The 27,869-nt window shown below is 41.7% G+C and overlaps 3 protein-coding genes across 3 annotated transcripts; 2 read left to right on the top strand and 1 right to left on the bottom strand.

Annotated features, from left to right (window-relative positions):
- Positions 1–1,352: 1,352 nt before the first annotated feature.
- Positions 1,353–5,617, top strand: LOC140353421 (cytochrome P450 2J4-like). The gene is made up of 9 exons (XM_072437977.1): positions 1,353–1,577; positions 2,087–2,249; positions 2,316–2,465; positions 2,857–3,017; positions 3,168–3,344; positions 3,592–3,730; positions 3,921–4,108; positions 4,392–4,533; positions 5,290–5,617. Exons 1-9 carry the CDS (start codon positions 1,368–1,370, stop codon positions 5,463–5,465), a joined length of 1,506 nt encoding a protein of 501 aa, XP_072294078.1. The 5' UTR covers positions 1,353–1,367; the 3' UTR covers positions 5,466–5,617.
- A 6,530-nt stretch (positions 5,618–12,147) lies between these two features.
- Positions 12,148–20,634, bottom strand: LOC140353905 (cytochrome P450 2J2-like). Its single transcript, XM_072438681.1, has 9 exons — positions 20,392–20,634; positions 20,076–20,238; positions 19,839–19,988; positions 19,065–19,225; positions 14,504–14,680; positions 13,807–13,948; positions 13,313–13,500; positions 12,886–13,027; positions 12,148–12,555 (listed from the first exon to the last, which is right to left on the bottom strand). Exons 1-9 carry the CDS (start codon positions 20,572–20,574, stop codon positions 12,380–12,382), a joined length of 1,482 nt encoding a protein of 493 aa, XP_072294782.1. The 5' UTR covers positions 20,575–20,634; the 3' UTR covers positions 12,148–12,379.
- A 2,118-nt stretch (positions 20,635–22,752) lies between these two features.
- On the top strand, positions 22,753–26,997 carry LOC140353904 (cytochrome P450 2J4-like). The gene is made up of 9 exons (XM_072438680.1): positions 22,753–22,934; positions 23,001–23,150; positions 23,542–23,645; positions 24,299–24,355; positions 24,506–24,682; positions 24,930–25,068; positions 25,259–25,446; positions 25,730–25,871; positions 26,670–26,997. Exons 1-9 carry the CDS (start codon positions 22,823–22,825, stop codon positions 26,843–26,845), a joined length of 1,245 nt encoding a protein of 414 aa, XP_072294781.1. The 5' UTR covers positions 22,753–22,822; the 3' UTR covers positions 26,846–26,997.
- Positions 26,998–27,869: the final 872 nt, after the last annotated feature.

The raw sequence follows: 27,869 nt of genomic DNA, 5'->3' as shown, positions 1-27,869 counted from the left end.
ATGCATTTTTTGGCCGGTGCGATTTATAATCCGGAAAATACGGTAAATACTGTCGAGTTCCTTTGTTATCCAAATATTTAAATATATATATATATTTATTTATATATATATATAAAAGATCATCATCATTATCGGGTATTGTAGAAAAATATTCAGTTTTAGTCATCTGGACTATTTTGTCAGATGATTACAACTGAATCTTTTTCTACAATGGAACACTCCTGGACAAATGAAGGATGGGGTATATATGGGCTATTGTTTGTAGAAATTTTATGAAAATTTAATCCATTTTGGAATAGGGAGTGTCTACAGAGCCGCGGCGCACGGCCGAAACTGCTGGGCTATTTGACCGTGCCGGGTTAGAACGCGCCGGGTTAGGTTTAGGGTTAGGGTCAGGGTCAGGGTTAGGGTTAGGGTTAAGGTTAGGGTTAGGGTCAGGGTCAGGGTTAGGGTTAAGGTTAGGGTTAGGGTCAGGGTCAGGGTTAGGGTCAGGGTCAGGGTTAGCTATGAGGCTATATGGCCGTGCCGCGGCTCCTGAAACTAATGGGCTACTTGACCGCTCTGACCTCTGCAGCCACGGCCTTTGGAATATGGCTATAAAATAATCAGCTCAACCTCTTATCATGTGATTTTGTAGGCATGCATACAGTATATTGGTCATAGTTAAATAGTTCAAGTTGTCTGGCTTTTTTTCCTTCTTTTTTTTTTTTACATATTTGAAATAACATTTTGAAATATAAAAAAACAGAAGGATGGTTGTGGGTCATACAAATACAAGAGAGTAAACATGTTGAAACATTAGTTACATTATTGGCCTTGTTTATTCTAAGAATTGTTAAACAGGCACCATACTACCATAAGACAGTGTAATTTTGTTGTTTTTTAATTTAATGAGACATAATGTAGTCCTCATACAGAGGATTAAGGACATTTCACAATAGTTGAAACTACATCACATATTTCCAACCAAAAATAAATATATTTCAGGACACAACAACAACAACAACAACAACAACAACAACAACAACAACAACAACAACCTATTTATTTCGTAGGTAACTTCTGACACTCAGCCAATCAGAAGGCGAGCAGCTTCTGGTCTCCTCCTCCGGGTTCGGGCTCCCAGGAGCTGGCAGCGCCACGTAACCTGAACTAACGCGTGAATGAACTAAATAGAGAATGACAATGGACATGTTAGAAGCTTTTTTCCCCCATTGCATGACAGTTTGTTCCACTTCACACGTAATATAGTCTGCTCAAATAATGTGCTGAGTCACTCTGATGTTAGGACCCTCCTTCCAAATGCAGTTGCGTAACATGTGCTTTTTGTGCAGCAGCGAAACAGAGACAACACAAACTGCTCAGAGATGGAGGCTTTGTTTCAGGTGCTTGGGCTGGAATGGCTAGATTTGAAAAGCATTTTGGTGTTTTTATTCATTTTGGCCCTTTTTGCCCTTTTTGCCGATTTTGTTAAATACTGGCGGCCTGGAGACTATCCTCCTGGTCCATGGCCGGCTCCGTTTTTTGGTGATGTATTTCGCATTAACCCTTCGACAATTCACCTGGATTTTGCTCAGGTAAGCTGCAGAACGTCCCACACAGAAACACCTCCTTCAACTTGATTGTTTCTACTTTCCACTTCAGGCAAAGGCACGCACAAACGCACAAACGCACGCACACACAAACGCACGCACGCACGCACGCACTCCTGTGTTTTTTCTTCTTATTCTACGAAATAATTCAAAACGTACAAATTAAGATGGATATTTTAAAAACTCTCTTCCATAGAATAGAATAATAAAATTTCATGTTTGTTCCTCCAATTCCCGTAGGCTTTATTAGACAGGAAAGGACACAGTGACATGGGGCTGAGAGAGGGGAGGACATGCAGTCAAATGTCAGGTTAGGTAGAATAGTTGATAAACAAAATAACTCATATAATTACTTTTAGTTTCCTCAAATATTTTTCTTTTAAACTTTCACTTCAGTGATTTATCCAACTACTACTTTGTACTTCTTCTTAAGTGATAATATTTAGAAGTAACAGTAGTACTTGGAATAAATACTATTTCCTTTGCTTCTCCAGTTTGCCAAGAAATATGGGAACATCTTCAGCCTTCGTTTGTTTGGGGGACAAATGGTTGTTATAAACGGATACAGACTTGTGAGAGAGGCTCTGGCCGTCAGAGGAGAGGACTACGTGGACCGACCAACCTTACCTATTTTTGAAGATCTGATTGGGAATTCAGGTGTGTTTTGAAATGTGGAAAAACAAAATACTTTACCATTTATTCATGTTTTATTCATTTATTCAGGTCTTGTGGCGTCCAATGGTTACTTATGGAAGCAGCAAAGGCGGTTTGCTCTTCACACTCTCAGAAACTTTGGTCTGGGCAAGAAGTCGCTGGAACCGGCCATTCAACAGGAGTGCCAGTATCTCATCCAGGTTTTAGCTCAACAGAAAGGTACTACACACATCACAGGTGTACATTTTTCTTTTCATTATTTTTATTTGCTACATTATTATTTTTTGTAATGCTTACACTTCTATGGAGCCTCTAAATTCCCCTAAAGTCTCCACAGGGACAATCAAGATGATTGGTACAGCTTTTTTTGGGCGATTATACATGAACTTACATTGAAAGCCCGTTACACCGCTGGCGTGTCAGGGTGTAGACACACAAGTTGCCTTTAGGGCTTTAGGGATCCTCTCCCCTTAGCTATGGGCCTTAGGCAGGAGAGTGATACGTCCATGAGAAGACCAATTCAAAGTCACCAAGACTCTCACCTCAATCAAATGTCAACACAAAGATGGTATTGGTTTGTTTAATGGTTCTTCGTTGTTGCTTGTTTCAGGTGAAGTCATTAACCCTCACACATCTTTGAACAAGGCTGTGTCAAACATCATCTGTTGTTTGGTGTTTGGTGAACGCATGGAATACAACAACAAGCAGCATCAGAAGATTCTGCTCAACTTCAAGGACCTTATTAAAGAAGAGGGCAGCATTTGGTTCCAGGTCAGTTTTCTGTCCCATTCAGTGTCCATGGGACTCTTCAGTTCAACAAAATAAAAACGGGACTTTTTGTTTTATGTTTTATTAAATGTTCATGTTTTACCAAACATTACAAAGACAATTAGTACAGAATGTGAGTACCTGTTCTTATAGATTTACAATGTCGCCCCCTGGCTGATGAAGAGGCTCCCTGGACCTCATCAAAAGATTTTCATTCTGACTCAAAACATAATCGACTATGTTCACGTCAAGATTGATGAACACAAAGAATCCCACGACCCATCGAATCCACGAGACTATATCGACTGCTTCCTCTCAGTAATATCAGAGGTAGGTGATGCCAAAGGCTCAGCACCAGCCGCACATTATATGGGGGAAGTTGCTCATTTAGATGTAGGTTTTGTTGGATGTTTTGGGCCTTTTTTTAAATAAGGAATAAATAAAATGTTAATAATTTTAATGCTTGATTTTAACTTCCTCAAAATTTCAACTTTAAATCACCTTTTTCTACTCCATAAACTAAATTCTCTTCATGCCGATAATGAACCAATAATACATGTGTTTGTTTCATCCACAGAAAGAAGACAAAGAGGCTGGATTTGATCTGAAGAATTTATGTTTATCTGCCATGGATTTGTTTGTTGCTGGCACAGAGACCACCACAACAACATTGAACTGGGCATTACTGTACATGATTCACTTCCCGCACATCCAAGGTGGGTTTGATATTGGAAGCATTTTGTCCAGGGCTGAATATTACAGACCAAGAATAAACATAGAGACTCAGAAAGTCACAATTGTATTTGGTTCACTGTTATTACTTTTAGTAATCTGATATTACCTGGAACCACCTTTCTGTTAACTTAAAAAAATGTACAAAAAGTGGTTACTTTCTTCCTGTTTTAGAGAAGGTCCAGACTGAGATTGATGCGGTGGTGGGGTCGTCTCGCTTGCCCTCAATGCAGGACAGAGACCATCTGCACTACACAAACGCAGTGATCCACGAGGTGCAGAGAATGGGAAACATCATTCCCCTCAATGTGGTGCACATGACCACTAAAGAGACCACTCTGGAGAATTATACCATACCCAAGGTTTGCTCTTTACTGACTAAAGTTATTCTTTAACTCTAAGAAGAGTTCTCCACATTTCCATCTTTATTCTTCCTTAATTTCTTAATAATTGTATCTACATTTAAAACAAATACCTGGCGTGCTGGTCTGGTTTACTGCATCTTGGTAGGTTTTTAGTGATTTAATATTATTTATCTACCTAAGCTTTTTTTTAAACTTTCACGTATGTAAAGTAGTTTACCTATAATAATGTATTAATCTTTGAATACATGAAAGTGTGTCTAAATCTATCTTTTCTTTTTAGGGTGTCATGGTTGTTGGTAACTTAGACTCGGTGCTTCATGACACATCGATGTGGGAATCACCACACACCTTCAACCCTGGGCACTTTCTGGATGAAAATGGGAAATTCAGGAAGAGAGACGGCTTCCTGCCCTTTTCTATTGGTTGGTGTTAGATTCAGTAAATATTGTCAAATTTGTTGGCTCCTTACTATAAGTAAGCATTATTTATCAAGCCAGGTGCTAAAAAAGGCTGTGGCTACAGAGCCGCGGCGCGGTCAAATGGCCCAGCAGTTTCAGGAGCAGCGGCACGGCCATATAGCCTCATGGCTAACCCTGACCCTGACCCTGACCCTAACCCTAACCCTAACCTTAACCTTAACCCTAACCCTAACCCTGACCCTAACCCTAACCTGGCGCGGTCTAACCCGCCGCGGTCAAATAGCCCAGCAGTTTCAGGAGCTGCGGCACAAAATAGCCTAGCAGTTTCGGCCGCACGCCGCGGCTCAGTAGACACTCCCGCTAAAAAAAGGAGAGTAAATGGAAAAATGTACAAATTTTTAACATTATCTATTATTTGAAATGGTCACATTTCTGCTGAAAATATAATATAATAAGTGTTTAGTGTCTTACTGCTCCTCATACAATTGTATGCAGATGCGTGCAGAATAGGGTTAATAGAGGATTTACATTTGTAATTCTTTAAACATATACAATGACTCAATATTATTTCTAAATGAGATACTTTAAAGTCCAATTGAATGTCTTATTTTACATATTCATTCAGTCCCAAGTGTTTTAACGAGACACATTGTAATAACAATTTGGTATTTGTTGTAAACATCAACTTAAGAATGGGTTTAAAATGTATGTCTGTCTGTTGTGGATAGAACCTTTACGCTGAACACTGTCTGTTGTCAGGTAAGCGTGTGTGTCTGGGTGAACAGCTGGCTCGTATGGAGTTGTTCCTGTTTTTCTCTGGGCTCCTGCAGCAGTTCACCTTCTTTGCACCCGAGGGAGAGCAGCCCACTCTGGATGCTGACATGGGAATTGTGCGCACTCCAAAGCCCTACAACCTTTGTGTCAAACTCAGATAATCTCCATGATGAGGCATTTTACTAACTAAAAACTACTGTGTTTGAGCTTGAATCAAATATAAAATGAGAACCTCTGACATGCTTTGCAATGTGAGCTTTTTCTATGACATTGTAAACAATCAAATAAATATAATCAAACTTTTCATCAGCAATTTTGTTCCAACCATTACTGACGTCACTAGTCAAGTGTTGCTATGGCAGCCACATGCCACATTTGTAAAAAATGACAAAACCCTGAAGAACTGTATTTGTCATTGACACAAACATGAAAAGGGGTTTCCCTCAAATGCATTTGAAGTATGAAATGGAAAATAAACTGATAATGTTTCTACATTTTTGACATTAAAATGTGATCAAATGATTTGTTGCACAATTTTGGTCAGCATGTTTTTGTCTGTGCTCTCAACTAGGACAGTGACCTCCTTAAGATGTTTCACACAGACAAAAACTTTCATATGAAGACAGATTCTCACAGAGTATGCTTTCTGGTTGATTGACTTACAATCCAATCCAACTTTAGCGAAGGGCTCATCAGCAACAGCACCACAACCATCTTCAAAGGCCTTGGACCCTTCTGTGACAGGCCCGACAACCTCCCTGTCATCGCCCCTGCCTTCAGAGCAACCCTGGGTCCCCCCTGCAACATCTACTCCCACTAAAGATTCCTCACTCCTTCTCATCTCTACCCTCAACCCAGGGGCCTTCCCAGCCATCTTGAATGTCTGATCAAATCAGGCCTTAAGATGACTCCACTCATGCCCAATATAGCAAGATCAAGAGTTATGTCAATACTTATCAACTATTCTCCACACAAGCCGACTACATTAACAAAAGCCCCACCACCTATCCCCCCTCGCCTTTCACCTGGTATCTCCCATGGATAATGCCAAGTCCCACTGAAGCTAGTCTGAAACTTGCTGTGCTAAATGTCAGATCCTTATGAAACAAATCACTCTTAAATAATAATTGTATTTCTTCTTATAATCTTGATTTTATGTTTTTAACTGAAACATGGCTTGACAAAAACACAGGGAATGTAGTTCTAATAGAATCTGCTCCACTTAACTTTAAGTTTGAATCTGAAACACGGGGGGGAAAGGGGGTGGAGTCTGTGCTGTCTTTAGAGATGAAATAATGACCCGCAGGTTGCCTTTTGGGGTGTTTTCATCATTTGAGTATGTATCCTTTAAAATGGAGCTAAAACGGTCTCCATCCATTCTCTTCATTGTTTTATACAAGCCTCCCCAGCACTGCCAACGTTTTGATAATTTTACTGAGATACTTTCAGTCGTATGCACAGACTTTGATGGTTTGGTCATTACAGGTGATTTCAATGTGCATGTTGATAATATTTGTGACAGAAACGCTAAAGGGCTTGATGCTGTCCTTGAAACCTTCAGTCTTACTCAGCATGTGAGTGGCCCCACCCACAGCAGAGTGGCCCCACCCACAGCAGAAGGCACACTCTAGATCTCATAATTACAAAGGGGGTAAATATTTCAAATGTCAATGTGGTCGATGTTGCTCTGTCTGATCATTTCTGTGTCTTCTTTGACCTGTCTGTTTTTCCCAAACCACCGGCTGGTCCTGCAGCTGTTCAGAGGCTGGTCCTTTAGCTGTTCAGAGGCTGGTCCTGCAGCTGTTCAGAGGCTGGTCCTGCAGTTGTTCGGAGGAGACACATAAATGATGACACTGTTTATGGAAATGATAAACTTTGAAAATGTCTCATGTTCTAATGTAAATGATTTGTTGAACTCTGTTACATCTAGAGTTTTGAATGTTCTGGACAGCATTGGCCCTATGAAGAGATTTACAGAGAGAAGTTGAACATATACAACCTAATTTTATGTAGAACTAGGAAAAGAATTCTGAAATTTTTTGAAGCATTAAAGCATTTGAAAACTCGCGTGTCCTGTTTGCCACAGTAAACAGATTTACAAACCCTCCAGCTCAGCTGCCGTTAGAACTCATTTCCACATCCAAGTGTAGTGAGTTTGCATTATTCTTTAATGACAAAGTTCAGGGCTTTAAAAATGCTATAAATACCACAATGCTAACTCACTTTGCACCTGTAACTGACAAAACTGTCAAAGAGATCGTCACCAGTGTGAGTTCATATACATGCTGCCTCGATGTGTTACCCACCAGATTTCTAAAGTCTGTGCTGAACAGTTTGTTAGCACCATTTACTCACATAGTTAATAATTACCGGCCCATCTCTAATCTGCCATTTTGGGGCAAAGTCCTGAAAAGGTTGTTTACCAACAGCTCACAGATTTTCTCTTAATAAGCAACTAATTTGATGTTTTTCAGTCAGGTTTTAGACCTCATCACAGCACTGAGACTGCTCTTGTCAAGGTGACAAGTGACATCCTCCTGAACATAGGCAAGGCAAGGCAAGTTTATTTGTAGAGCACATTTCATACACAAGGCAATTCAAAGTGCTTCACACAGCAGGAAAAATGCATTCAAATCACAAAGAAATTACAGAAATACAATAAAATTAACTAAATTAAAAATTATCAATCCAACTGATTTTCTAAACTAATAAAATCACAAACAAAAGAGAAGAGTGCAAAGAAAAAATCCTTTCAGTCATATGCGCAGCTAAACAAAACTGTTTTTAGCTTAGATTTGAACATTGTCAGAGTAGAAGCCTGTCTCACATCTTCAGGAAGACTGTTCCAGATTTTAGCTGCATAAAACTGAAACGCAGATTCCCCATGTTTTGTCCTGACTCTGGGCACCAGCAGGAGGCCGGTCCCTGAGGTCCTCAGAGTCCGAGATGGTTCATATGGCACTAACATATCCAAGATGTACTTTGGTGCTGGGCCATGGAGAGACTTGTACACAAGCAGAGCTGCTTTAAAGTCTATTCTCTGAGCCACAGGGAGCCAGTGCAGAGACCTGAGAACAGGACTAATGTGATGGTACTTCCTGGTTCTGGTCTGGACCCGAGCAGCAGCATTCTGGATGTACTGCAGCTGTTTTACAGCTCGTTTGGAGAGACCAGTGAGCAGGCCGTTACAGTAGTCTAATCTACTGGAGACAAACGCGTGGATAAGTCTCTCTAAATCTGGTTTTGACAGTATATTTTTGATTTTGGCAATGTTTTTTAGATGGTAAAAAGCTGCTGATGTTATTGATTTGACGTGGCTATTAAAGTTCAAGTCTGAGTCCATTATTACCCCCAGATTTCTAATTTGGTTTGTAGGTTTTAGAGCGAGACTCTGGAGGTGACCGCTAACACTTTCTCTTTGTTTCTGTGGGCCAAAAACGATTATTTCAGTCTTGTCTGAGTTCAGCTGGAGAAAGTTGTTTTGCATCCACACACTGATCTGTTGGATGCAGTGACAGAGTGAATCTACTGGTCCATAGTCACCTGCCGATAGTGAACATAGACACGGGCAAAGCCACAGCCTTAATTCTGTTAGATCTGAGTGCTGCTTTTGAAACAGTAGATCATGAGATCCTCTTACAGAGACTAGATGACTGGGTGGGCATCAGTGGCACTGCCCTAAACTGGTTAAGGTCCTATCTGGAAGACAGGAAGCACTTTGTTGAAATGTGTCTGTGTCTCAGACCACATGCCCCTAACCCAGTGTTTCTCAATTATTTCTGATAAGCCCCCCCCTAGGAAGAAGAAAACACTTGGCCCCCCCTACTCTCCGCCGCGACTATAAATACGGTGAGCGTATAAATGCCGCACCCCCGATATGTTTGCGAAACAAAGTGTGTGTTTTATTGATGTGTAATTTATTTGGCTTCATGCTGTCGCTGCCAACATTGTAAGACACAGTAGACACGGTGGTCTTTCCTCGTCTCCACCTCAGTCACAGTGAAGCCAAGTGCTGCATACGCTTCCTCATATTTCCTCGTCTTATTAGCTTTTGGGTGACTTTTGTTTGTTTCATTATTAGGGATGTCACAATACTCATTTTAGTCACGATTATCATGAAGAGAAATATCACAATTTTACAATTATTCACAATCATCAGAAAAAAGTAAGGAAACATTTATATTGTGTTTTTTTTTAATAACAATTAATTTCCCTACTTTTTAATACAGCGTATTAATTTGAAAGTAAAAAGGGCACAAATGGATTAAATAATATAAATGTATGCTTATTGCCCCCTCATTGTAGCTCTTTTAAGCATTATATAATTTATTAGTGAGATCATCTCGGGTGAGGGGCTTGAAACTTGAGAAAGTCACTTTCCTTTGGCTCAAGCCAACAAGAAACAGATTTGTGAAGAAGAAAAAAGCATTTTCAGGTAAGATTACGCTCTGGAACTACCTGTCTCCTCCTCTCTCTTTCCCTCCCTCTCCCTCTCCTCCTTTGAGCTTGTGCGTTCCGTGGCTCCACTTTGGGCTCGCACTGAGCTGCTTTGCGCTCCAGCGCCGTCAGTGGTGGGGCCCCTTGCTTTGCCTAAGATAAAAAATGCAATAAAAAAGCTACTCACGCTGACTGACCTCCGTGTGTAACAAACCGGTCGTTCAACGCGTTTATTCAGTCTTGTTGACACGCTGAGCCAGATTCCAAAATCTGGCCGCTCTGGTGGCGCGTCCAAAGCATCCCGACGCTCAAGCGCCCCCGACGTGTTGCGTCCAACGCTCAAAATGCAGGATTCGCGCCGCAAAAACACACGTCCACATAGACTTTGAATGTAAACTGGACGCTTTGACGCCGCAGAGTGAATGGGCCATTAGAAAATTAAAAATGGGGTCACACGCGCCCCCCCAGTTATCACACTGCACCCCCCAGGGGGGCGCGCCCCACTATTTGAGAAGGACTGCCCTAACCTGTGGGGTGCCCCAAGGGTCAGTGCTGGGACCCCTTCTGTTCAACCTCTACATGCTGCCGTTAGGTCAGTTTATAAGCAGTGGAAATGTGTCCTATCACAATTATGCAGACGACACTCAGATCTATGTTTCACTGTTGGCAGGTGAATTTGGACCAGTGGATTCACTCTGTCACTGCACCCAACAGATCAGTGTGTGGATGCAAAACAACTTTCTCCAGCTGAACTCAGACAAGACTGAAATCATCGTCTTTGGCCTACAAACCAAGATAGAAAGCTTGGGGTAATAAAGCCACATCAAATCAATAACATCAGCAGCTTTTTACCATCTAAAACATTGCCAATATAAAAAAATATAGTGTCTAAACCAGATTTGGAGAGACTTATCCATTTGTCTCCAGTAGATTAGACTACTGTAACGGCCTGCTCACTGGCCTCTCCAAACGAGCTGTAAAACAGCTGCAGTACATCCAGAACCAGGAAGTACCATCACATTAGTCCTGTTCTCAGGTCTCTGCACTAGCTGAGAATAGACTTTAAAGCAACTCTGCTTGTATACAAGTCTCTCCATGGCCTAGCACCAAAGTACATCTTGGGCATGTTAGTGCCATATGAACCATCTCGGACTCTGAGGACTTCAGGTACTGGCCTCCTGCTGGTACCAGAGTCAGGACTAAACATGGACCGGCCTCCTGCTGGTGTCAGAGTCAGGACTAAACATAGACCGGCCTCCTGCTGGTGCCAGAGTCAGGACTAAACATGGGGAATGTGCGTTTCAGTTTTATGCAGCTAAAATCTGGAATAGTCTTCCTAAAGATGTGAGACAGGCTTCGTTGGCAATGTTTAAATCTAAGCTAAAAACAGTTTTGTTTAGCTGTGCATATGACTGAAAGGATTTTTCTTTGCGCTCTTCGATTTTATTTCTTAAACTGTTTGTGATTTAATTGTTAACTGGCAGACAGACTATTCTGTGACCTATTTTTGACATTTTAAATACTAAAAGACGGGTCTGGGACTATTTTGAGGTGGTACTCTGTACCTTTAAATTTATTACGATTTAAACACAATTACAATTGAACATGTAAATCCTTCTGCTGGACACAATAGCCCATTGTGCCGGTGTCCAAGTGCAGCAGCAGAGCAGGTGCTTGGGGAGTGGGTTAGAACACTCGCTGGTTAGGTTGTCGGTCAAATCAGAATAGTTAGAATGAATCAAATGTTTAATCCCTGCCAGTACAATTCTAATACAGGTAATCAGAGCGCTTACCATCTGTCCCTATCGAATGTGACGGCAACTTACACGGGCGGTCCGGACGTGCCAAAAAACCTTGCACTGAACATTTTATAACATTTCAATATGGGGCGTATTATGAAGTAACGCCTCATTGGTCTTCTCTGTATTTTTCCACTCGCTGTCGTTTCACACACAGTTGACCTTGAGCTCGTCTGCAGCTTCTCCTGCACAGGTGTCTTCCTCATCAGAGAGTGGCTTAGAGGAACAATGGGATATGTGTCCGCTTGTGCGTGTAAGAGGTAAACCCTTCATAATTTCAGCGTATATCAAAATATAGTTTAATACAGTCTCGTAAAGTTGATATAGTTGGTAATAAAATATAGTAAAGTTGATTTATTTGGTTTCCCCTTCATTGGTCTGTAACTTATTGTGTGAAGCACTTTGAATTGCCTTGTGTATGAAATGTGCTCTACAAATAAACTTGCCTTGCCTTTATTTATGTATAGTACATTTTGTCAACACAAAGTCTCCAAAGTGCTGCAAAGAATACAAAACAAACTAAACCAAGGTTTAAACGTAAACTAAGGTAAGCATATGTATGATTATTAAACCAGATTATTTGTGATAATTTGTAACAAATGTTCAATAATGAAGTCATGTTTTAGCAAAGAAACAGAAATGCCTTTATCTACCGCAGCACAAGAAGATTCAAACTCTATATATGGCTGAGGTAGGAACGTCTCTGTTTAAAATAGTTGGAAAGTTCATTCTGAATGAAGAAAGTCTTTGTTTTACAGGTACTTGGTCATGTTGAGTGTTGTTTTGACTTTATTATCGTAGGCATTGATGTAATACATTTTCAATATCTATTTCCAAGTTTAGCGCGGTACGGCCATCATCCGAAACTGTTCAGGGGAGATTGTGAACCCCTGGACCCCAACCAGACTGGGCATCTCTCCTGGAGGCGCAGTCAAAGTGAAGCGCTGCAAGATAGCCGCAAAGAACAGGAACAGCTGCATCTTTGCGAGGTACTCCCCCAAACACGCACGCTTACCTGCAGAAAGATGATGCACCTTAAACAATCAATTATAATTATAAAGGCTTATGTTTCTATACCCTTTTAACTATTAGCCAACCACAGCCTCCCTTTGCCTCTCAACCAATTCTTCCTCTGGCAATTATTTGTACAGCTTTCTGCAACTGTCTTTCATAGCAGTCTCCTCAGCTTTTCTTGACCTCCTTCCCACCAGTGGAAGTGGAGATATGTTTACGAACAGTAGACTTATTTTCACTTTCACATCTCAGACATGGGCAGGAGGCTAGCAGCATTTATTACAAAAACTGTGTTGTTTTGACTTAAAGACTTATTGTGTGTAACACTAACCTGCAGAAAATGGCAGAAATGCATCTCTTCTCCGGAAACGTCCTTCTACATCCAGGAAGTGCCCAGGGTTAAACACATCGGGCGTCTCCCATTCATTCTTGTCAAACAGCACAGATGAAAGATTTGAGGCTATGGCAGTGCCCTGAAATAGACCATTAACAGTTTTAGAAAAGTTGGAAAGAAAAATGAACAAATATCCAATTTTCTAACAGCATTTATTAACCATTATTTTTGTCTTGATTCTTGACTCACTTCTCCCACTGCAAAGACCTGCACGAGCTAACTGAAATGGTGACTTGTTTCATGTGAATTAACTAATGAGCTGGTCTGAATGTACTGTCTGTGATTTTTAATTTGTACTTGCAAAAAAGGGCTCTCAACACCTATAAAGGTTGTAATTTAGAAACTTAACACAATCACTAGTTACCTTGGGTATAAAATATCCGCCAAAAGTGGTGTCTTTACTGGCCATTTTGGGGAATCCCAGGGGCAGAATATTTGCAAACCTCTGCACCTCGTGGATCACAGCGTCAGTGTAGGGCATGTTGGGCCGGTCTGTCAGGTTGGGCTGTCGAGACTGTCCAATCACAGCATCTATCTCTGCCTGCACCTTTGCTGAGAGACAAAGACAAAGCTGAAATGCACATTAAGTTTCAGTTTCCATTGGCTGACTAACTTAAAGTTTAGTTAAATTTGTGTAACTAGTGACATTATTTAGGGGCAGAAACTGATTTGTTTGGGTTCATCTGTGCTTATTTTTGTGATCATAAGTCCTTGAAAGCAAAAGAGCCGTGAATAAATCCCTACTGGTTTCACTGGTTTTCATTAGGCTAACAAAAAGATCTATGACACGACACAATCCCAAGCTTTATACCTTCAAAACCCAACAGTATTCTCAAAACTGCAGCTTGGATAACTAACCCTGTATCTCTGGGTAGTTCATCATTAGGACCATGGCCCAGCGCAGAGTGGTTGCAGTTGTTTCAGTTCCAGCCTCCATTAGGTCTAAGGTGCACACCAGCAAAGTGTCCAGGTTAAAGCCAGCGAGGGGGTCCTCCTTTTTCTAAAAAAAAAGAAAACATTTACTTTTGAATATATATATATTTTTAAATTTCATTTATACAGGGGAAGACCTCAATGAGAGTAGTTCTCTTTTTCATGGGCAGCCTGTGATTACAGAATACACAAGTACAGAATATCAAAATAATATGTCAATAAAACCAACAATAAAACATGGAATACGTTAAATAAGATAACACACACAATATAGAATAAAATATGCGAAACAGGTCGAATGAATGAATGGTCATTTAAACGAGTTTAACATTAAGATGGTGGGTAATTCTGTGCAATTAAAGATTGAAAATATAGTTTCCATTGCTATCATTACATTTTACAAACAATATTTCCAATGTAATCCCTCTTTAATCCAGGACTGTGTCGTTGTCTGCTCTTGAAACCTTTGATATTATCATAAATGTTTGACAATGATCCTTCTTTAAAGTAACGACATCCATTATCCGGCTATATTCATCAAATGAAATCACAACATTTTCAGATTAACAATAGTGATTTTGCCTTTAGACTATGTCGGTTCCAGTAGCTTGGCTTGTCTCACCTTCTCTATCTCTCCCAGGAAAACGTCTATGTAGTCGCGAGGGTCGTCCGGGTTTACTTCCTCTTGGTGCTTCTTTATTTCTTGCATCAGGAAGTCCAGGATCTGATTGTAGTTCTTGTGGACTGTGTGATGTGGCCCCGGTAAGTGCTTCATCAGACCAGGGAACACATCATATAACTGAGGAAAGATACCACGGTGGGTGTTCAACGATTATTACCAAGAATATTTATTAAGGCTTGACTTAAACACTTATAAATAAACAAATACGTGTTAACCATTGAAGTCGTCGATCCTCAATTTACCTATCCAATCCCAGGCGGAGGTTTTTACGCGTCACACTGACGATACGGAAGTAGCTTTTCACCCCCCGTTCCAAAACATTCAAGATGGCGGACCCGGTGTTTACTTCTGCTCTCGCTTTGGTTTAAACAATCAGGAAAGTCCGCTCTACTCGCCGTGATGAACGTGCGTTAGATGCGATTATGCGAAGGGCGTCATCGCGATTCAGGAGACATTTTCTACGTTTGGGGACGGATAACGCGGAACACGCCTTGTTGACATTGGCTACGTAATATCTGGTTAAGCGTGTCGCGTTTTTTGCGTCACTTCTGGGTTTATGTGATTGGTTCTGTCTCTGCTCTAAACTCCGCCCTAGAAATTTAAATGCAGTTAGACAAAGACATAAACGGATTGGGGCTTTCCTGAGGAAAGCTGATGATGGTTCTAGGGTTCTGCAGGAAGGAGGATTGACTCAGGTGGATGATCTCAATAGTGCAATTGTCTCGCTCATCACGCAGTCAGCGGTAGGCACGATTTCTAAGAGTGGTGGTAGTGGACATAGGAAGCGGGTGCCGTGGTGGACTGAAGCATGTGGTCATGCTGTTAGGGCGAGAAATGCGGCGTTTCGCCGGCTAAGGGTTGCCCACACTGAGGATGCCCTCATTGACTACAAGAGGGCCCGCGCTGTTGTGCGGAAAACTGTGAGAACGGCCAAGAGTGCCTATTGGAGGCGGTATTGTTCCAAAATTGGGAGAGAAACGCGTCTCGGGGATGTTTGGGGGATGATTAAGCGGATGCATGGGGTTGAGCGCCGTCATGGGACCCCGGTCCTAATACTGAATGGTGTTGAAGCAGTCAGCGACGTTGACAAAGCTGAACTGTTGGCCAGCACCTTTGTGTCGGTGCACAGCTCTGACAATCTCTGACCTGCGGAAAGGCACTACAGGGAGAGTACTTTGGCCCAGAATTCTGAGCTGATTGGGCACCAGCCTTCGACTCAAGATGACCTTGACCTTCCGTTTAGTTTGTTTGAGCTAAGGAGAGCACTTTCTAAGGCGAAACAGACAGCCCCGGGTAAAGATGAGGTGTGCTATGACATGCTCTCTCATTTGACTGATGACACGCTTGGGCTAGTCCTGGGTCTTTTCAACCGTGTTTGGGATTCAGGTTGTGTTCCATCTGCGTGGAAACAGTCTACGGTGGTGCCGGTTCTGAAGCCGGGTAGGCCAGCGTCTGACCCTTCAAGTTATAGGCCGATTGCCTTGACGTCGCAGCTCGGGAAAACGATGGAGCGCATGGTTACCGAGCGGTTGGATTACTTCTTGGAGAGTCAGGGTTTGCTTCCCGCGCACCAGAGTGGTTTCCGTAGGGGCAGGAACACCATGGATTCCGTGTTGTGTTTGGAATCTGATATCCAGCTGGCCAGGGCTCAGAAAGAAAAGGTTATTGCGGTGCTCTTTGATGTGGAGAAGGCGTACAATATGGTTTGGAAGGATGGGCTCCTCATTAAGCTGGCGGAAGTGTGGTGTGAAGGGTAAACTGTTTAACTGGGTCCGGAGCTTTCTGTCTGGCCGGCGTATCCAAACCAGAGTGGGCGCTGCTTACTCTGGGGTCTATGGGGTGGAGAATGGGAGCCCGCAGGGGAGTGTGTGTAGCCCTATCTTGTTCAATGTTATGATTAAGAACATCTTTGACGACGTGGATGGGTCTGTTGGGAGGAGCCTTTATGCTGACGATGGCGCTCTATGGGTGAGAGGGAGGAATCTCTGGTTTTACGAGGCGAAACTGCAAAGGGCAATACAGCAGGTGGAGCATTGGACCCTGAAGTGGGGGTTTAAACTGTCCGTACGGAAGTCTCAAGTGATCTGTTTCTTCAATGGGCATAGGGACGTCTCCCTTCGACTGCATGGGCAGGTGCTCGAACAGGTCAGGGAGGTGAGGTTCTTGGGGGTCACCTTTGACGAGAGGCTTAGTTGGCGTCGGCACATTGATGAGGTCAGTGGTAAATGCAAAAGGGTGAATAACTTGCTTCGTTGTCTATCCGGCCAGGACTGGGGGGCCAGCAGAAGGTCGCTCCTGGGTATTTATCGGGCCGTCATGAGGGCGGCTATTGATTATGGCTGTATAGCCTACATGTCTGCGGCTGAGACTAACTTAAAGAAGCTTGATGTGAAGCAAGCCCAGGCCTTGCGCATCTGCTGTAGGGCTTTTAGGACCTCCCCTGTCTCGGCGCTGCAGGTTGAGTTGGGGGAATTGCCGTTACGGCTCCGGAGGCTAGAACTTCTGTTGGCTTACTGGGTGAATGTGCAAGGTCATACGAGCTCTCACCCGGTGAGGGACTTTCTCAGGGTTGATGGGGGGCAGAGTGAGGCTGGCGGTATGATTTTCAGCCAGGTAGGAAAATGCGAAGGCGCGGCTTGCGGGGGTTGGTGATCTGCGTGTGAGCCCGTCGGTGGCTTTGTCTGCTATAGCTCCGTGGAAGTTTGTCCCGGCTCCTGTTGATGTTAGCTTGCATGGCAAGCTTAGAGGAGTCGCTGGGAGGGCACCGCAGTTTGCCGTTCAAGCGCTCATTGATAAGCACTCAGGTGATGTGTTTATTTATACCGACGGGTCTAGGGATCCTGAGAGTGGGCGTACTGGCGCCGCTTATTTTGTGCCTGACCTGGGGCTAGCGGTCAAGAAGAGGTTGACAGATCGCCTTTCTGTTTTCACGTCGGAACTTATAGCGATACGGTTGGCGTTGGAATGGGCGGAATCTGCTTTGCAGTGTTGCGGCATTGTGGTGGCCTCTGACAGCCTTTCTGCATTGCAAAGCATTAAATCTGGGAAATCGGATTGCAGACAGGATGTGTTGAATGGCATCTTCTGTCTGATGCTCTCCCTGTCCAGGAAGGATGTGAGGGTTTCCTTCATTTGGGTCCCTGCGCATGTGGGGGTGGATGGTAACGAAATGGCTGATGCACTGGCTAAACGTTCCCTTCGGCGGCCATCAATTGATGTGGCGGTTGAGTTGGGCAAGTCTGAAATCAAGCCCGTTATCAAGAGTCATGTGGTCGGCCTTTGGCAGGAATTTTGGAGCCACTGTGTTACTGGACGGCATCTCTATCACATACAGGGTAGTGTGGGTCCTTGCGGGTCTATGGGCAGGAACGCGTGGGAGGAAAGGGCCTTCGCCCGCATGAGGATTGGCCATACTGGACTCAATTGGTCACTGAGTAGGATAGGCAAACATCCGACCGGTCTGTGTGGTCACTGTCGGGTGCCAGAGACTGTCGAGCATGTGCTGATTTGCTGTGAGGCTTATGATAGGGAAAGGGCCGGGTTGGCCTTGTGGTTTCGGAATAATGGGCGGGAGTTCAATCTGCGGAACGTTCTGGCGATCCAGTCACAGGGTTTGTGTCAGGCTGTGGTTGATTACTTATGTAGCACAGGGCTGGGAAACGTTTATAGAGGTGGGGGGTGTTGGAGACTGAGCCGAGGATGAGGAGCAAGAGGATGTTCTAACGCGCTTGGACTTCATGGGCCTAGAAACGCCAAAGTGATGGAAGAAGGACTTCTAAAGGATAAAACGACAAAGACGTCCCATGACCTCATGGGCTTTGTAAAACAACAAAGACGTCCCATGATCTCATGGGCTTTGTACTTCCAAAGCACCGAACGTCAAAGAGGGCGAGGAAGGTGAAGAAGAGTCTCCCTGGAATAAGGCCGGTTGGTCTCTGACACAACAACTACTCTAGTCACAAAAACACATCATGACCTCATGGGCTTTGTAACACCAAAGCAATGGGAGGAGTACTTTTACGGACTACGACAGAGTCTGAGGACTACGAAACGTCTGAGGAATAAAGTCTGCAACACTCGGATGCCAACCGCCATAAAACAACAACAACAACAACAACAACAACATAAACGGATTCCTTAAAAATATATTGAATAAATGTTAACAATGGTAAAAGGAATATTTCTACTTTTTTGTGGGTAATTATGAAGTAATTTCACATTTGTCTGATACTCAAACATCATCAACTAATATAAACACACATTTTCGCACATTTCTGTTGGATTGTCACAATATCTTCTGATTATTGTTATCAGGATATTCATTTTGACAATATCACCCACTTCTTGACACAAAAGCCATTTTAAACTGAAGCATAGATAAATTGAATAAATAAATTGTGAACTGAATCTCGATGTTGTGTCTCGTGCCATCCCTTCATAACATCAAACATGCCTTAATTTTTTTTAACCCGATTTAAAATCCACGCTGTAATAGACTTGCTTGTGCAATTGGAGAGCCAGCCAAAAGAACAGCCTCGGTGTCCAGCTGAAGAATCCTACGGAAGCGGTCGTCTGTGTACTCGAAGCGGTGTCCAAACAGCACAGAACTGATGATGTTGCTCACACCATTAGTTATGGTGGCCTGGGGGTTGAACGGTCTCTCTGGAAAGACATAACATGTGTCTTTCAGATAGTTTTAAGTAGAAATGCACAATAAAATACATGAAATACATTCAGATCTCCTACAGTGAAACAACAGATGGATAATTTTGGAATGTACTTTTAGCAGACGGGAAAAGGCACAAAGAAATGGATGATACAGACTGAACTGTCAAGGACATGACATGACTGAAATAAACGTGGACATTTGTAAAATGAAAAGGTTTCGTTTTTATGTTGGAAAAGACATTGCACTTTGTTCACCAGGTTTCACCAGGAAAATTGCAAATGACTAAGAGTGAAAAAGTCAAAAAGAGATATCTGTGAACTAAACAGCTGTAATCTAAAATACTGCCACTAGGTTGCATTCACGTTCTAGAATTATGTCATAACCTCAGATGGCAGGAAAGACACACATTTCCTTATTGATGGCATTGGACTTTAAATATCTCAAAGGTAAATTCACACTTGTTAAACCTCTTAGTGACTATACCTAAGAACTTATAGTATTACAACAAAAACCTGCATTTCAACAATATTCATTTTAGCTGGCCTTCTGGGCTGAGGGAATCTTATGATGTCACATGAACGCAACTTATTCTTGGGATCCAATTACCTTGCTCTTCTTTGAAGCTCTCACACAGGAAATGACATTCTTCCTCAATGTACTTCTCCTGGGTCCTCTGTCCTTCTCCAAAATAACGTAGATGGGTGTTGGCGAACTTCCTTTGCTTCTTCCACAGGTAACCATTACTCAAAGCTATGCCTGTGTGCAAAGTTGGTTTATCATCAAATATACATAGCCCTACCACTATCATAATTATCATCTGTTATCATTGTACTGTTTACTGACCAATTCCTTTGAAAATGACATGAAATAGAGGAATTTCTGGTCGCTCTGTGAAGCTGTCCAGTTGGCTGACGAGAGCCTCTCTGACCATCTTGTATCCAGACACAAACACTATTTTATCGCTACCTCTCCGCAAACTGAAGACTGGGCCATAGTCCTCAGTAAGCTGTTGAGGAACAGAAGGTAAGTCATGTTCCAGTATAACATTAATGACATAGTTTTATTATATTTATGACCTCTTCTTTTGTATAGGTGAAGTGTTTGGTTTGGGAGCTTGCCACATTAAAAAATAAAATAAAATAACGTTCTTTAAGCTTACCTTGTCTATTGATTTTATGTCCAAACTAGTGAAGATGTTTCCAAGAAAAGGCACAGCCGGTGGTCCTGGTGGAAAGTTCTGTGCTCTTCCATTTTTTACCAGGTCAACCAAAATTAAAATGGTAAAAACCAAAAGGCACCAACCCCAAAAATTCAGACACTCAAAAATAGTTTGGAAAATCATCTCTCTGCTCCTCTGTTGCTGCAAAACAAATGAGCAGAGGCCAAGGCAAACACAGGAATGGTTATGTAATACTGTTATTGTGTTGAACCCTTTGAGACCAGAGAGTGAGAGGAGTGGGGGCTGTTTACTGACTCTCTGCAAGCCTGGGTTAGATAAGGACAAAAACAGATTACCGTATTTTCCGGATTATAAATCGCACCTGCCTCCAGAGCGATTTATATGTGATATTATTTATTATTTTCACACTGGCATGAGGGCGCTCTAGACTCTAAACAACACAGAATAAGAATGGGCATTTCCTCTACGTCTGGAGTTTGTGGAGTTGTTTAGAAGTGACACAGAGGAAGAAGAATTCAATGGATTTAGTGATTTGAGGTAATACTGATGCTTTGGTAAACTTGTTGAAAAGGTGAAAGCATGTTCTTTATGCTATAGTTATCTGAATAACTGTTAATATGTTACGTTAACATACCAGACACTTACCACAGTTCGTTGTCTCCTCGTTGTAGCTGAAGGTGTTAGCGTTAGCATACGTACACCTATTCACCATGTTCTCTAATCTATTATTATTTTAAACTGCATTTCAAGATGAAACGTCTGTTTATGGTTTTGGATTTCATCAAATTAATTTCCCAAAAAAATGCGACTTATACTCCAGTGTGATTTATGTGTTTTTTCCCTTCTCAATCATGCATTTTTTGGCCGGTGCGATTTATAATCCGGAAAATACGGTAAATACTGTCGAGTTCCTTTGTTATCCAAATATTTAAAAAATATATATATATTTATATATATATATATATATATATATATATATATATATAAAAGATCATCATCATTATCGGGTATTGTAGAAAAATATTCAGTTTTAGTCATCTGGACTATTTTGTCAGATGATTACAACTGAATCTTTTTCTACAATGGAACACTCCTGGACAAATGAAGGATGGGGTATATATGGGCTATTGTTCGTAGAAATTTTATGAAAATTTAATCCATTTTGGAATAGGGAGTGTCTACAGAGCCGCGGCGCACGGCCGAAACTGCTGGGCTATTTGACCGTGCCGGGTTAGAACGCGCCGGGTTAGGTTTAGGGTTAAGGTTAGGGTTAGGGTTAGGGTTAGGGTCAGGGTTAGGGTTAGGGTTAAGGTTAAGGTTAAGGTTAGGGTTAGGGTTAGGGTTAAGGTTAAAGTTAGGGTTAGGGTTAGGGTTAGGGTTAGGGTTAGGGTCAGGGTTAGGGTTAAGGTCAGGGTTAGGGTCAGGGTTAGGGTCAGGGTCAGGGTTAGGGTTAGGGTTAGGGTTAAGGTTAAGGTTAAGGTTAGGGTCAGGGTTAGGGTTAAGGTTAGGGTTAGGGTTAGGGTCAGGGTTAGGGTCAGGGTCAGGGTTAGCTATGAGGCTATATGGCCGTGCCGCGGCTCCTGAAACTAATGGGCTACTTGACCGCTCTGACCTCTGCAGCCACGGCCTTTGGAATATGGCTATAAAATAATCAGCTCAACCTCTTATCATGTGATTTTGTAGGCATGCATACAGTATATTGGTCATAGTTAAATAGTTCAAGTTGTCTGGCTTTTTTTCCTTCTTTTTTTTTTTTACATATTTGAAATAACATTTTGAAATATAAAAAAACAGAAGGATGGTTGTGGGTCATACAAATACAAGAGAGTAAACATGTTGAAACATTAGTTACATTATTGGCCTTGTTTATTCTAAGAATTGTTAAACAGGCACCATACTACCATAAGACAGTGTAATTTTGTTGTTTTTTAATTTAATGAGACACGCACGCACAAACGCACGCACGCACGCACGCTTGTTGCTGTGTTTTTTCTTCTTATTCTACGAAATAATTCAAAACGTACAAATTAAGATGGATATTTAAAAAACTCTCTTCCATAGAATAGAATAATAAAATTTCATGTTTGTTCCTCCAATTCCCGTAGGCTTTATTAGACAGGAAAGGACACAGTGACATGGGGCTGAGAGAGGGGAGGACATGCAGTCAAATGTCAGGTTAGGTAGAATAGTTGATAAACAAAATAACTCATATAATTACTTTTAGTTTCCTCAAATATTTTTCTTTTAAACTTTCACTTCAGTGATTTATCCAACTACTACTTTGTACTTCTTCTTAAGTGATAATATTTAGAAGTAACAGTAGTACTTGGAATAAATACTATTTCCTTTGCTTCTCCAGTTTGCCAAGAAATATGGGAACATCTTCAGCCTTCGTTTGTTTGGGGGACAAATGGTTGTTATAAACGGATACAGACTTGTGAGAGAGGCTCTGGCCGTCAGAGGAGAGGACTACGTGGACCGACCAACCTTACCTATTTTTGAAGATCTGATTGGGAATTCAGGTGTGTTTTGAAATGTGGAAAAACAAAATACTTTACCATTTATTCATGTTTTATTCATTTATTCAGGTCTTGTGGCGTCCAATGGTTACTTATGGAAGCAGCAAAGGCGGTTTGCTCTTCACACTCTCAGAAACTTTGGTCTGGGCAAGAAGTCGCTGGAACCGGCCATTCAACAGGAGTGCCAGTATCTCATCCAGGTTTTAGCTCAACAGAAAGGTACTACACACATCACAGGTGTACATTTTTCTTTTCATTATTTTTATTTGCTACATTATTATTTTTTGTAATGCTTACACTTCTATGGAGCCTCTAAATTCCCCTAAAGTCTCCACAGGGACAATCAAGATGATTGGTACAGCTTTTTTTGGGCGATTATACATGAACTTACATTGAAAGCCCGTTACACCGCTGGCGTGTCAGGGTGTAGACACACAAGTTGCCTTTAGGGCTTTAGGGATCCTCTCCCCTTAGCTATGGGCCTTAGGCAGGAGAGTGATACGTCCATGAGAAGACCAATTCAAAGTCACCAAGACTCTCACCTCAATCAAATGTCAACACAAAGATGGTATTGGTTTGTTTAATGGTTCTTCGTTGTTGCTTGTTACAGGTGAAGTCATTAACCCTCACACATCTTTGAACAAGGCTGTGTCAAACATCATCTGTTGTTTGGTGTTTGGTGAATGCATGGAATACAACAACAAGCAGCATCATGTGGCATTCTGGTGGTACTATAAATGTTTTAAACTAATTTAAATTAAATAAAAATAAAGAAAATAAAACCAACAACGCCACCGGGCTTACACCCGGAAAACTAACTAAAAGGACACACAGATTCGTTCTTGATTATACAGAGGCAGATTCCAGTTTCACATGTGATTTATTTAACAGGCTATTAATTTAATAAATACTTTAACACAGGCTTAGGTAACAACACAGTTCATATCAGTTCTTTATGCGTGGATGTATAGTCTTTTAAGAGTCCAGTGGATCTGGACAACACAGGGCACAGACATCCATATCAACAGAGGGCAAGGCAAGGCAACGGCTCCAGCGCACACCGCCGCTCCAGAGAGTTTAGGTTACATCACGTTAGCTGCCCGGGACCACGCGTTGTGGGGCTATGACAGCGAGACCACAACAATCCCGAGTCAGCAGAGATCACATCGGAGCGTTAACAAAGCGGCGCCAGGTGACAGGCCACGGCACTGGAGAGCGGAGGTACGTGGAGCAACACCCAGACCCAGGAAGTGCGTAGGTCAGAGGATGAATGACAAAACGGAACAACATTTTATTGGCCAACGGCCCTAATGATTAGCCAATAGGAAGTGGCATGGTCTGCCCGCAGGCCATACTGCCACAATCAGAAGATTCTGCTCAACTTCAAGGACCTTATTAAAGAAGAGGGCAGCATTTGGGCCCAGGTCAGTTTTCTGTCCCATTCAGTGTCCATGGGACTCTTCAGTTCAACAAAATAAAAACGGGACTTTTTGTTTTATGTTTTATTAAATGTTCATGTTTTACCAAACATTACAAAGACAATTAGTACAGAATGTGAGTACCTGTTCTTATAGATTTACAATGTCGCTCCCTGGCTGATGAAGAGGCTCCCTGGACCTCATCAAAAGATTTTCATTCTGACTCAAAACATAATCGACTATGTTCAAGCCAGGATTGATGAACACAAAGAATCCCACGACCCATCGAATCCACGAGACTATATCGACTGCTTCCTCTCAGTAATATCAGAGGTAGGTGATGCCAAAGGCTCAGCACCAGCCGCACATTATATGGGGGAAGTTGCTCATTTAGATGTAGGTTTTGTTGGATGTTTTGGGCCTTTTTTTAAATAAGGAATAAATAAAATGTTAATAATTTTAATGCTTGATATTACCTTCCTCAAAATTTCAACTTTAAATCACCTTTTTCTACTCCATAAACTAAATTCTCTTCATGCCGATAATGAACCAATAATACATGTGTTTGTTTCATCCACAGAAAGAAGACAAAGAGGCTGGATTTGATCTGAAGAATTTATGTTTATCTGCCATGGATTTGTTTGTTGCTGGCACAGAGACCACCACAACAACATTGAACTGGGCATTACTGTACATGATTCACTTCCCGCACATCCAAGGTGGGTTTGATATTGGAAGCATTTTGTCCAGGGCTGAATATTACAGACCAAGAATAAACATAGAGACTCAGAAAGTCACAATTGTATTTGGTTCACTGTTATTACTTTTAGTAATCTGATATTATCTGGAACCACCTTTCTGTTAACTTAAAAAAATGTACAAAAAGTGGTTACTTTCTTCCTGTTTTAGAGAAGGTCCAGACTGAGATTGATGCGGTGGTGGGGTCGTCTCGCTTGCCCTCAATGCAGGACAGAGACCATCTGCACTACACAAACGCAGTGATCCACGAGGTGCAGAGAATGGGAAACATCATTCCCCTCAATGTGGTGCACATGACCACTAAAGAGACCACTCTGGAGAATTATACCATACCCAAGGTTTGCTCTTTACTGACTAAAGTTATTCTTTAACTCTAAGAAGAGTTCTCCACATTTCCATCTTTATTCTTCCTTAATTTCTTAATAATTGTATCTACATTTAAAACAAATACCTGGCGTGCTGGTCTGGTTTACTGCATCTTGGTAGGTTTTTAGTGATTTAATATTATTTATCTACCTAAGCTTTTTTTTAAACTTTCACGTATGTAAAGTAGTTTACCTATAATAATGTATTAATCTTTGAATACATGAAAGTGTGTCTAAATCTATCTTTTCTTTTTAGGGTGTCATGGTTGTTGGTAACTTAGACTCGGTGCTTCATGACACATCGATGTGGGAATCACCACACACCTTCAACCCTGGGCACTTTCTGGATGAAAATGGGAAATTCAGGAAGAGAGACGGCTTCCTGCCCTTTTCTATCGGTTGGTGTTAGATTCAGTAAATATTGTCAAATTTGTTGGCTCCTTACTATAAGTAAGCATTATTTATCAAGCCAGGTGCTAAAAAAGGCTGTGGCTACAGAGCCGCGGCGCGGTCAAATGGCCCAGCAGTTTCAGGAGCAGCGGCACGGCCATATAGCCTCATGGCTAACCCTGACCCTGACCCTGACCCTGACCCTAACCCTAACCCTAACCCTAACCTTAACCCTAACCCTAACCCTAACCCTAACCCTAACCCTAACCCTAACCCTGACCCTGACCCTAACCCTAACCTGGCGCGGTCTAACCCGCCGCGGTCAAATAGCCCAGCAGTTTCAGGAGCTGCGGCACAAAATAGCCTAGCAGTTTCGGCCGCACGCCGCGGCTCAGTAGACACTCCCGCTAAAAAAAGGAGAGTAAATGGAAAAATGTACACATTTTTAACATTATCTATTATTTGAAATGGTCACATTTCTGCTGAAAATATAATATAATAAGTGTTTAGTGTCTTACTGCTCCTCATACAATTGTATGCAGATGCGTGCAGAATAGGGTTAATAGAGGATTTACATTTGTAATTCTTTAAACATATACAATGACTCAATATTATTTCTAAATGAGATACTTTAAAGTCCAATTGAATGTCTTATTTTACACATTCATTCAGTCCCAAGTGTTTTAACGAGACACATTGTAATAACAATTTGGTATTTGTTGTAAACATCAACTTAAGAATGGGTTTAAAATGTATGTCTGTCTGTTGTGGATAGAACCTTTACGCTGAACACTGTCTGTTGTCAGGTAAGCGTGTGTGTCTGGGTGAACAGCTGGCTCGTATGGAGTTGTTCCTGTTTTTCTCTGGGCTCCTGCAGCAGTTCACCTTCTTTGCACCCGAGGGAGAGCAGCCCACTCTGGATGCTGACATGGGAATTGTGCGCACTCCAAAGCCCTACAACCTTTGTGTCAAACTCAGATAATCTCCATGATGAGGCATTTTACTAACTAAAAACTACTGTGTTTGAGCTTGAATCAAATATAAAATGAGAACCTCTGACATGCTTTGCAATGTGAGCTTTTTCTATGACATTGTAAACAATCAAATAAATATAATCAAACTTTTCATCAGCAATTTTGTTCCAACCATTACTGACGTCACTAGTCAAGTGTTGCTATGGCAGCCACATGCCACATTTGTAAAAAATGACGAAACCCTGAAGAACTGTATTTGTCATTGACACAAACATGAAATGGGTTTCCCCTCAAATGCATTTGAAGTATGAAATGGAAAATAAACTGAGGATTCTTTTTTTGTTTTTTTTCTACAATTTTGACATTAAAATGAGATCAAAGGATTTGTCACACAATTTTGGTCAGCATGTTTTTGTCTTGACATTGGGTTTCCTTTTGCATATGCAGCATGTTTTATGAGCACAATCTGAATGTTTAGCCTCATTGTGGAGATGAAAGGCGCTGAAGAAAGACGTGTCAAAGCAAAGCTCTCAACTAGGTCAGTGACCTCCTTAAGATGTTTCACACTGACAAAAACCTTCATACGAAGACAGATTCTCACAGAGTATGCTTCCTGGCTGACTAACTTAAAATTAGGTAATCATATTTATGATTATTAGATTAGATTATGTGTGATCATTGTCATAGAGGATTATGACAAATGTTCAATAATGAAGTCATGTTTTAGCAAAGAAACAAATGCCTGTAACTGCCGCAGCACAAGAAGATTCAAGCTCTGAATGTCATACCAGAATACATGGCAGAGGTAGGAACTTCTTTGTTTAAAATAGTAGTAAAGTTAATTTTGAATGAAGAAAGTCTTTGTTTTACAGGTACTTGGTCATGTTGAGTGTTGTCTGGACCTAAAGAATGATCTGAAATGCCTCCAGTCAGTTGGAGTGGCCATATCTTACTCCTCTTGTACAGCATCTGTGAGTACTGCGTTGTAATCTGTCTAAATCCCTCAAAAAGTTTATATTTTGTAGTTCCATG

Source organism: Eucyclogobius newberryi, unplaced genomic scaffold (genome assembly GCF_026437365.1).
Source record: "Eucyclogobius newberryi isolate DKJ021-1_F unplaced genomic scaffold, fEucNew1.0.hap1 SCAF_9, whole genome shotgun sequence".
In the NCBI taxonomy this organism is placed as follows: domain Eukaryota; kingdom Metazoa; phylum Chordata; class Actinopteri; order Gobiiformes; family Gobiidae; genus Eucyclogobius; species Eucyclogobius newberryi.
The sequence above is the reverse complement of the archived record's forward strand: the minus strand, read 5'-3'. Positions and strand labels throughout refer to the sequence as shown.